The sequence below is a fragment of the Rhinatrema bivittatum genome, chromosome 1 (assembly GCF_901001135.1).
Source record: "Rhinatrema bivittatum chromosome 1, aRhiBiv1.1, whole genome shotgun sequence".
Taxonomy (NCBI): Eukaryota; Metazoa; Chordata; class Amphibia; order Gymnophiona; family Rhinatrematidae; genus Rhinatrema; species Rhinatrema bivittatum.
The window spans coordinates 481,021,145-481,031,600 of NC_042615.1; the positions used below are offsets into that span (position 1 = coordinate 481,021,145).

At 41.1% G+C, this 10,456-nt stretch overlaps 1 protein-coding gene across 1 annotated transcript; it reads right to left on the minus strand.

Moving 5' to 3' along the window:
• Positions 1–790: 790 nt before the first annotated feature.
• LOC115094184 (perilipin-2-like) lies at positions 791–9,138 on the minus strand. The gene is made up of 7 exons (XM_029606973.1): positions 9,068–9,138; positions 7,416–7,459; positions 7,130–7,325; positions 5,155–5,237; positions 4,330–4,576; positions 3,891–4,060; positions 791–1,745 (listed from the first exon to the last, which is right to left on the minus strand). The coding sequence occupies exons 2-7, from the start codon at positions 7,443–7,445 to the stop codon at positions 1,530–1,532; spliced, it is 942 nt and encodes a 313-aa protein (XP_029462833.1). The 5' UTR covers positions 7,446–7,459; positions 9,068–9,138; the 3' UTR covers positions 791–1,529.
• Positions 9,139–10,456: the final 1,318 nt, after the last annotated feature.

A 10,456-nucleotide genomic window follows, 5' to 3' on the forward strand; every position in this document is an offset into this window, starting at 1 on the left:
AGACTGAGGATGCTGCTTCAAGGTATCTTGTAAGGTTTAAATTTAGAGGCACAATTGCATTTGCTCAGGCTTCTCTGCCTATTTGGTTAATCCCTTCCTTGCAGGTGGGGTAGTATAAAAGTACTGCTCCTACTTGAATGTTTGGGGATTTCTAGTAGATTACTTTCCTAGAATGCCCCACTATCATAGTAGTGAACCTACTCAGGGAAAGATGTTAGCTGAATTGGGTCAGATGTTTCAACTTGCTACAAATGGCTAGAGACTAATGGAAGACTGCAATGAGATCTCCAAAAGTGTACTTACAGCATGGATTGAAGTTCATGTAATGGAAAGAAATTAGTTTAAGGTAAGTTTAGTTGTCTGATTTGTCTGAGGAGATTATGACTTTGTGTCAGACTACACAGAAATGTGGTATATACATTTTTAAATAAGGCAGCCAACAGCTGTAGGTATTCCCCTGTTTTGCAGTGTGGAAAGGGAGGCCTGGAATTGAGCCAAGGGACTTATTCATAAAGCTGATTTAGTTACACTGGGAAGTGGAGGGTGCATGCCAGTGATAATCCTAGTATTTGTCTGCCTTATGCCTGGGGGCATGTAGCTTCCATCTTGCAACTCCTAAAGCTCTGTTTCCAGGTCTACCAAAATCCTGTTTAGCCTCATGTTACTATCTCTGCTGATAGATTAGGTTGGCCCTACCACCCTTTCAATATGTAGTTCCTTTGAAAAAAAAAAAAAAAAAGAAACAAACCTGGTATCTGCCTGTCCCAAAATTAAGAATGTCATAAGCCAATATGGTTGCCAAAACATTTATTGCCAGCATGCCATACATTCTACTACAAAAAAAAAATCCTGTTTTCTTTACAAAGTTTAAGCAAGCACCTCAAATACAGTTGTATATATCTTAGTCCAGGCTGTCGAAGCTATTTACAAGCCCTGTTTGAAAACTAGGAATGGGGTAGTTACATGCCTATTTCAAACATTGAAGTGTTTTGGGGTTACATAACTTCATTATACAGGGCTACTTTGTGAAGTGCTAGAAGTCTGGAAATTGCTCCTCAGAATTAGAATTTCTATTACTTTAAGGCTAGAATGGCAGATACTTGCTTAGTTACAGAATCATGTAATGCATTGTTTGGTGGGCTATGCTGATAAAGCAGTCTAGAAGTTTGTTAAATATCAGTTACAAATGTTTAAATCCAAATTACAAGCTAAGGTGGGAAAAATGCTATATAAAAAGCTTAGTATTAAGATTTGTTAAAAAGGAACACTATCTTATTTCAAATTAGAGTATTGATTAGAACCCATGTTAGGCTGCAATTGGTCTTGTCAATGATGAAAATCTGAATAGCAACTAGTGAGGATACAGCATTTAGCAGAACAGGAACATGAGTGATGTCACCTATCTAGCAGATGTACACTAGATTGGTGCACTGAAGCTGCTATGTTAGAGTTTTTGGCTTGCTCTTCATGCTTCAGTTGTGGAGACACAGGACCTATTAACCAGTTGAGTGGTGTATTAAGCCATCACCTCATCCAAGGACTCCTTCATTTTCTTCAGCTGTCCTTTGCTGTGATGAGGAGCTGATCAGGCAGGTCCCTGAAGGAGGCAGAGTATGTTCTGTAGATGTCTCCAGCCAGGCAGCTAGTGTGGAGGGTAAGCCTTGGATGCTTGATACCAGTGTGAGGCAGTTGGTCTGAAGCTGGCGAGCCATGTTCTGAATAGCTAGAGCACAAGATGGAATATACTACAAAAACAAACAAAAACCTCAATTATAGCCAGTTTATAGTTCTGCTCAAGATAAAACAATGTAACTAAGTCGTCCCAAATTGCTCACACATTAGCAAAAATGTTCAGAGATCTCAGCTATTAAGTACAATTTGCACTCCTGCATGGATACATTAACAAGCAATTAAGGGGCTAAAGTCCCTTACTAGTCAGATTTGCCATATAACTTGATTCTGTACCTATTTAGAATTTGTTTAAGTAACTTAGTTTTAACTCATTATAAACAATTTGTAAACATATTACAACATTCAAGACTAGTTACATTTTCCTCATAGAAGTTTATACTTAGAATATAAAAAGTACACCATATAAATATAGTCAGATGGAATAAAATCTGAAGAAATACCCTATCCAATCATACATACTAGTTTCTCAATTCACTAAAAACCCTCTTTTCAGGAAGTAACCATATTCCCACCAGACCTCTTAATATATCTCAGAAAAAAAGGGATCATAGACCCTACTTCAGATTGTTCTACTTAATGTAGGGGATAAAACTCAGAGATTTTTTCATAGGTTTCTGAAGTAGGGTCTATGACAGGTATGTTGTAATAAAGTTACTTTACAAGTGGTTTATAATGAGTTTTAGTGAAATATTAGGATTGTTTGAAATTGATACTATAGATATTGTTATAGGGGAGAAGTTATAGCCAATTGGTTTTCCCATAGTAAAAAAAAAAAAAAAAAAAAAAAAAAAAAAAACAAACCACCCTTTCCCCATGTCAGAGGGTCTAGTGTTTCTCCAGGCACTCAATTGTTCAACTAGTTAAATTTTGATATCCCAGTTGAGGAACTTCATGTTTGAGCTTTGGTGGAAGCCATTCTACATTGGAGCTGCCAGGAGATTGAGAATACTTGGTGTATGTCTCCAAGCAGGAATCTTGGAAAGATTCATTCTAAGGGGAACCTATCCCAGGTTTTTTTGTAATCAAATTGGAGGAGAAGTGGAAAATACTCTGGGAGCAGACCATGCCAGAATGTGTGTACTATAGAATAGCATTGGAGTGGCTGCAGAGACTACCAGGGTGACTGCTGAGATACTGAGTGAGGTGCACTGCCCTGTATCATATAGGTTTGTCAGAAGAGAAGTTCCCAGCACGATTTAGATTTTAAGAATAGCTTCCACAGCCTGGGGGTGGGGTGGCCCTAAAGGAGCATGTTGATTGGTTTCCCGACTCAAACCTCTTTGGATTTTTGAGGTATTGATGTCACTTAGAAAGAGTTTGTCAACTCAAAGAACCTCAGCTTTTGGACCACCAATTTCTGGCATGTGGAAATGTATGGGGGGGAGGAACTAACCTAATCACAGCCACCCTGTGTGCATGATGGCCCCACAGCTCCAATTCTATGCTCAATACAAAATCAATTTAGAATTAGACAGATTACAATCAACCTTGAGAAAATTGGTCTCCCAGTAGTAAGACAGGAATGACTTTGTGTTGAACTGCTGAAAGCCATGTCCCATAGAGTCTAGGTATCAGTTATTTTGCATACCATCAAAACTGGGTTTTAGGGCTCATTGGCATGATTGTACTAAGCCTAAACATTATCAGAAAGTCAGTTGAGGGCTGGCCCAGTTGCCTAATGCTGGCCACTACCATGCACATTACTTTGTCACAGCTCTTATGCTCTCTGGGCCAGAGTCTGGACTTGTGGTACACATTAGTCATGTTCTGAAGGCACTGTGATAGAGGACACTTGCTGAGATGACTGGGCCCAAGTAATTCTGAATGAAACCAAGGGAAAAAGAGACACAAGAAAAAAACTACTCCTATATCACCTCCTGAAATATCCCAGCCTCTCAGAGTAGGCTAGCTTTTATATTGAGTACCAAGTACAGCCTTTAGTAAGAGAAAGACTGGCTGAATTTCAATGTCAGCAGATACACCTTCAGAGGTAAGTGTGTGCAGAAGATGCATCCAGATGTTTGCCAGTCTTTAGGCAGACTGATTGCCTAGTAACTAACCATCCAAAAGTTAAAATTACCACTCTGCTGAAAGTTTCTCCACCCTGCTGTCCTATGCTTCCCAAGACTGGTACACCCTGTCCTGGGCATCCTGAAGTTTCTGGTTGGCACGAGAGAACATGTTATTTCAATATTTACCAGATCAATAGTGTGGAGATGCTGAGAGATGGCTTCCTGGCTCCTATGTTTAGCCTCTTTCACTCTGGTGAAGGCCTGCTCATAAGCTTGCCCGTGAACCTTGGAAGACAGTGACCTCAGTCTAATGTAATAACTTGGCTTCTGGGTTCCAGTCCTAGAAGGTTCTTTGGCTAAGAAAGAAAGAAAAGCAGGCGGTAAATACCTGGTTCCAGATCTTGATGGAAGTAAGATAGACACAAAGACAATTTAAGCATTTGACATTGCCTTTGAGTTTGTCATAGTGGCTACCAAATTGGTTGTGTTAGAGGTCATAAAAGCCAAATTGTCCCTAGAAAGCATTAAGGCATATTTTAGCCTGATATGTGGATTGCATTCTAAATAGGAACCACAAGGAAAAACCAAATGTTTACAGAAGCTTCATAAGTTCTGGTCTCCTTACCTTCTTCAGTCAGTGGGAGATAGTGATCCACAAGAGCCTCTATCTTTGTCAGAGCTGCATCTACCCCAGTGCTCACCACCTGTACCATGTGGCTTCCCAGAACAGAGTTGATGCTGCCAGTCACAACAGCTTTAGTCATTTCCATGCTCTCCTGCACAGCTCCCTTGGTCTTGTCCACAACACCAGTGATTGTATGGGCAACAGTGTCCTTGGCACCTGTCACAGCTTCTTTAACATTAACCACAAGCTACATGAAGAGAAACATGTAGAATTAGTACTATTGTCACTCAGCTACATTCTCAAATTAACCAAAAAAAAAAGTTAATAGTATCTGATCCAAGCTCAGGAATCATGATCATACCAAGAATGAATGCCCTTGGCCTGTTAGCATGACTCTGGACAAGTTAAACTGCTCATTTCAAAAAGTCAGTCCACTGCTTGTACCTAATCTTTCTAGCCACTATCTTCCTTGTCCCAACTCCTAATTGAGTCTGTGGCCATTTCTTCTATTGTTCCCTAGAGAAGAGCCAGCATCTTGTTCACTTAACCTCTTACCATGAGTGGGAAATTGCCTGAACCAGTGCAAACAGTTCTTGATGTATACTAGAAGACAGTACATTCTGATCAGATTTCCAGCTATATGAAACAGGGATCCATGCAAGTTATGGACACTTTAAGGCTTTACTAGTTGTAACATCCTGCTAGGGCTCTAGAACTTCAGTTTCCAAATATCTGCAGTGTAAGTGTTCAAGTTTAAGCTACACACAGGTGACTTCTAAGATCAGTGCACAAATATTTAAATGAAGGCAGGGGAAGTTGCCTCACCTTATCAGTTGGCTGGTGGAGGATAGGCAGCTTCTCTTCAATTTTGTCTAGGCTTATGCAGGCACAGTTATTGGCAAGAGCAACTACAAAAGCAAGATAGAAAGCTGTTACCCTGCCTAGTAAAGATTTAAGAGAAACACAAAACAGATTATGCAGGAATACAAGGTTTGTGAATGAATGCTTATGACACTAAAAGCCCAAATGATGGATTGCCAGTGGCAGAGTACTTACCAGTGGTCCTGGTGTAAATAAATTGTAGGCTCCCCCCCCCCAAGACACCACTTAATCTCTACCCCTTTACCAAAAGGCAGGTGCTGACAACAGCAGCAGCAAGGGCCCAAGATGGAGTCTCCTCCATTATAGGGTGGAGGCCTGGTAGGACTCCAGCCAGAGAGGCCCAGTAATGGCTGAAGAGTCCCAGAAGGGCCCCTCCCCCCCCCCCAATCTCCAGGGGACCCAAAAAAAAAAAAAAAAGAGGAAAGGAATTAGGATATTTAGTATGTGCAGTTTGGAAGGTTTAAGTTATTGGATGTTAGTCAGCTGTTTTTGAAATATTTAGTATTTTATGTTTGATTTTGAGGAATGCTAATGTTTGTTTTTCCCATTGTTGCACTACAGAGTCTGGCTTGCTGTGGTTTCCAGTTTAGTTTGTCTGCACATTTGCATTTCTACTTTATGGTCTATTCTGTATATTATTCAGTGTAATTAGAGGATCTACAGCAGCCTGACTTGTTCTGTTTAGAACTTTAGCTGCACAGTTTATACTGCAATTCTATATCATCTTATACAGGTAAATTGTCATTCCCATATAGGAGAGAGTTTATATTTGATGCTCAATGGAAAATAATTTTAGTTTTACTAGTGTGGAAACTAGCTATAGGTTGCTTTGTTGCTTAGAAGGTCCTTCTGTTGAGATATTACAGACATACATGCCTAGCACAGCAGTGCAGCGTGCATATGAGGGCCCCCCAGGATCAAACAGGGTTATTTCCATGTCACAGATCAAAGGATGGCTTCCTGTTCACAGCTACATGGAAACATAACACAAAAACGATCTATGTCCAGTTCTTTGTGTTGGAAGGGGGAAAGAGGGCTCTGGATCTTTTATGTAACCAATACCTCAGGCTGGCACACATTTTGGGCCCTAGTTCTAGCATGGAGTGTGAGAATCAGACTGCAACAGAATTAAGGGCCTGGTCAGAGAGTCCACAACAGCCGAGGCAAGCCTGAAAGCAATGCTGAAGCCAATGGATTTGAGTACACTACTAAAGTGCAAGTGGTGCCAGATGCATGAGCAGTATGGGGTGAGGACAGGACCCTAAGGAATGAGTGCAAGGTTCTAGCTATAGTAGATTTCCCTACAGCCACAGTAGGGCTAAGCAGGCTGAGGGTGACGTTTGAGCTCAGCATAGGAGGAAGGTGTGGTCCCAGAACATTAAGTTATGTTTAATTGGTCTTTAAAGATTACAAGGCACCTTGCTAGTGGCTCTGCTGCTGACTGCAAGCAAAGTCAGCCATGCTCCAGGATTCTCTTTCCAGCATCTGAAGGAACTGTATTATGGGGGGGGGGGGGGGGCGCGGGCGCAGGAAGCTACCAGGTTAAAAAAAAAACCCACACAAAAACAAACCTGATGATGCTGAATGCTACCTGTCTCTGTACAGAGCTAAAAAGGAGTTTGGAAAGAAGTTTGAAAGTAATAGTTTAGTTTAAAGTTCTATTTAGTCAAATATTGACCATACTATGATCTAATGTCAAACAAGACCAGACATTAAGTTTGCACCTAGAATATGCATGTTATTGCTAAAGTTACTTACACAGAGTGCTTTAAGTCACAAGCAGATCTTAAGAGACATGTTTGGGCTGAATGACCAGTTCTAGCTAGGTACTGTGTGCTAGATATCACCATTTGCTTTGCTTTACAAGTAGGATGGAAAACAAAATTCCTAATCATGTGTTCAAATAAATATCCCTTACTTTGTGGTTCCAGTTTCTGGATAATGGGCTTTGCGCTTGACAAAGCCACAGCTGTGATTGTCTTCACCCCTTTCTCTGCCACCTCACAGACAGACTTCAGGTATGGATGGTTCTCTTTTGTGCTGATGTAAGCGGATGACACCAGGTCACAGGTAGAGCTCACCAGGGGCAGGTTAGCCACCCTCACCACCACACTCTGGAGCAAAACATTTAACAAGAATTAGCAAACATAGCCATAGCAGAATAATAGTAAATTAGAGAGGCAGCAAAGACTTCTCATGCATACCTGTTGTGGTCCAGCTGCTACTGAAGCCATCTTGTCTTTAAAGCCTTTAAGAGAGAAGTGACATTACCTTCCATTTTCTTTTTAAAAATCAGCTAGGCTAAAATATAATTTTTTCAACTGCATGCCAGAATTTGAAGTTCACCACCTTCTGCCAAAGCAGTTTAGAGGACATCATATCTGCACCACCCCTTAATAGATCTAGTACAGTAGATTCAAGGTGGTAAGTGATCAACAAAATTTAGGTTAAACATGATCTACTGGAGAAAATTAAATTAAACCCACTTGCTACCCTATAGGTTTACATCAGGAACTAGGCTAACAGTTACACACCTATGTTAGAGTGCTAGAATAATATGCATAGTTAGGTTCACCTGGTTCTACTTTTATTTACCAGTCCTTTCTCTAATTGACATAGCCACTAAATAGCAATGCTACCAAACCTTACTGGTAGCTTTCAGTCTCATTCACTCACTGAAGGGAGGGAGGGAGAAGCCATGCCCTTTCCATTTAGAAGGTTTAAAGTTTTTTTTTTTTTTTTAAAACACTGTGGCAATCAATCAAGAAGTAGATAAGACCAAAGATTTAGATCTTAAACTATAGTTTTAAAAGGAATCAGGAGAGAGTAAATGACCAAACAAGACTTCAGTTCCACTTGAAAGTGATAGAAAGAGGAACAGCTCCTCCCAGCTCAGAACTACTTAGTTACCAGCAAGTCTCATTTGCCAGATAACAATTTCTACTTATTAGCATAGTTCCATCTAAGCTGATCAGGTGAGTGATTGCTCATATTTCAGAGCATTGAACACAGGTTTTAGATAGTCACTCAAGTTTTACAGTACTAATGCTTTAAAAACACCCCCCCCCCCCAAAAAAAAAACAAAACCCACAAAAAAACAAACCTGTTGGGTTAAAATAAAAGTTACTTATACACAAAACTTCTCCCCCAGTCACACCTTGGAGGGAGCATTGCTGATTAGTAGTAGAAAAAAAACAAAAAAAACACGACGACAGAGGTAGAGAGCATTTAAGATGCAACTTGGTTAAGGAGCAGTAGCATTCAAGCTGTAGCTAGGGTGTATGCTATATATTAGCAACATGGACCAAGTAAACAGGCAGCATGTGCATAGGCAAACTGGCATTTTCTACTCACATCTACACTGTTACTATGTGATCAAGCTGATGCTATCCAAGAGATTGAAGAAAAAAAAAAAAAAAGACTCAAGACTCAAGACCCCCCTTGTTTACTAGTTTAGACCTTACACACAACTTTTTATTCTAAAAAAAAAAAAAAAAAAAAAAAAAAAAAAAAAAAAAGAGGTTTGAGGTCCCACCAGCCATGAAGTGATAGCATAAGCACATTATAGGCTTGTTAGTTTTGTATCCCTAGAAAATGAGAACTTAGTACGTCTGGTCTGTGAATGCCACTTATAGGGTTAGGCTGATACAGACTCGATAGCTTGAGTACAGAATATGCTTTTATATTCTAAGTTCTCCAATTAGACACCACACACACGATGCACTTGAGAACTGGCTCCTGGTACCAGCTCAGCAATTAAAGAAAGAAAAAAGCATTAATTCTACTTTTAAGCCAAGTAAAACACAATAGGTTAGTACACCAAATTCCCTTCCAGTTACTCCCAACCCAAGGTTACCTGCTTTCTTAACTACAGCTTTATAAAACCAAAACCTCCTCCTAACTTTACCCCTCACTGGGCAGGGGCTTTTTCTAGGAAAGATAAGGGGGCGGTCCAGGGCGTCAGCAGTCCCGTCCCTCCCCCCTGTGATTTTTATTGTTTAGTTGTTTCTGCCCTTCTGCACCACTTCTCCCCTAAGCTAGTTTGTTTCTACCTTTCAGGTTCCCCATGTGAGGAATATACACTGATTCACATGGCCCTAGTCTCAGTTCCACTAGGGAAGATATCTGAAAATGTTAGTGCACATGTTACCCGCCTTTAGTAAGAAGAGGACGACATGATCCAAAAATTATTACTCGTGACACTGGAGGACTGCCAATTGGGTGCTGTCTCTTTAAGAGCTGTAAAAACACACTGGAGAGTCAGAAAGGGGCACGTGCAGCCAGAGCACCCTTTCCTCAGCAAGACAGAGGGAGCTCTTTGCTTTGCTCTGCCCTGACACTAAAGAAATTCTGTTTTAATTGAGGATCCATGTTGTGAAGGACTTACATTCCTTTGAATTGCCAGACACTGAGGGTTCCCGTGACTGGAGGCTGCTGTAACGAGGGATCAGCCATAACGCTGACGTCTTCTCCCACCCTGCAGCATTCAAATGGGTCCACAGTAGGACACAAGCTGGGACTTTGTTTTCAATGCAAAGGCTGTGTAAAGATGGGAGTTAGCTGCTGATTTAATACCAGTTTGAAACCTTTGAGCAGAATTTCATGTCTAAGCCTCTACAGTGTTCATGTATTTATGGAGTCAGCAGATTGATCAGGTTTGCTAATCATTCAGTAAAGTTTAATGCCGTTTTATGCTAAAGAGGTATGTAGTTTCGTTATTGGTGCTGGGCTATCAGTTGACCTGCACGTCTCTACAGCCTTAGCCTTGCATAGTCTGAAGTTGGTTAACCCTGAAGTAATAACCTACTGCAAGAAACCCCTTGTCAAATTATATATTGCAAGGTTACACAAACAACAGTGATTATTTTCTGATAAAAAAAAATACAAGAGGTACAGAGTTGGTGGCAGGTTAGCAGTAGGGGGAAGAGGGAAGTAGTGGGGCAGGGGTGAATTGTGTCTACACAACCTTTCTCTCTCTCTCTCTCTCTCTTTTCCTTTACCTCCCCAAGGCCTGTTACCTCCGGTCTGTCTTTCCTCTCACTTATTTATAGCTGTTGCTGCTGCTCTGCTGTTTTCCTCTACCTCCCGTCAGCAGCAGTGCAGGCTTCAGGGGCCTTGCTCTTCTTCTCCCAGATGTGGAAGTGCAGGATCCCGAGGGCACGATCAGATCCGCTCTCTCCTTCCCAGTGTACAGAGGCTAAAACTGCCCAGGCAGCAGCGGCACAACGGAAGTCCTCAGGGCTCA

Coding starts and splice junctions, on each gene's coding strand:
- LOC115094184 (XM_029606973.1), bottom strand. CDS start 7,445: ATGGCTTCAGTAGCAGCTGGACCACAACAG. Junction 7,326..7,415: donor TAGCAGCTGGACCACAACAG/GTATGCATGAGA, acceptor GTTTTGCTCCAG/AGTGTGGTGGTGAGGGTGGC. Junction 4,061..4,329: donor TCTCCCACTGACTGAAGAAG/GTAAGGAGACCA, acceptor TTTCTTTCTTAG/CCAAAGAACCTTCTAGGACT.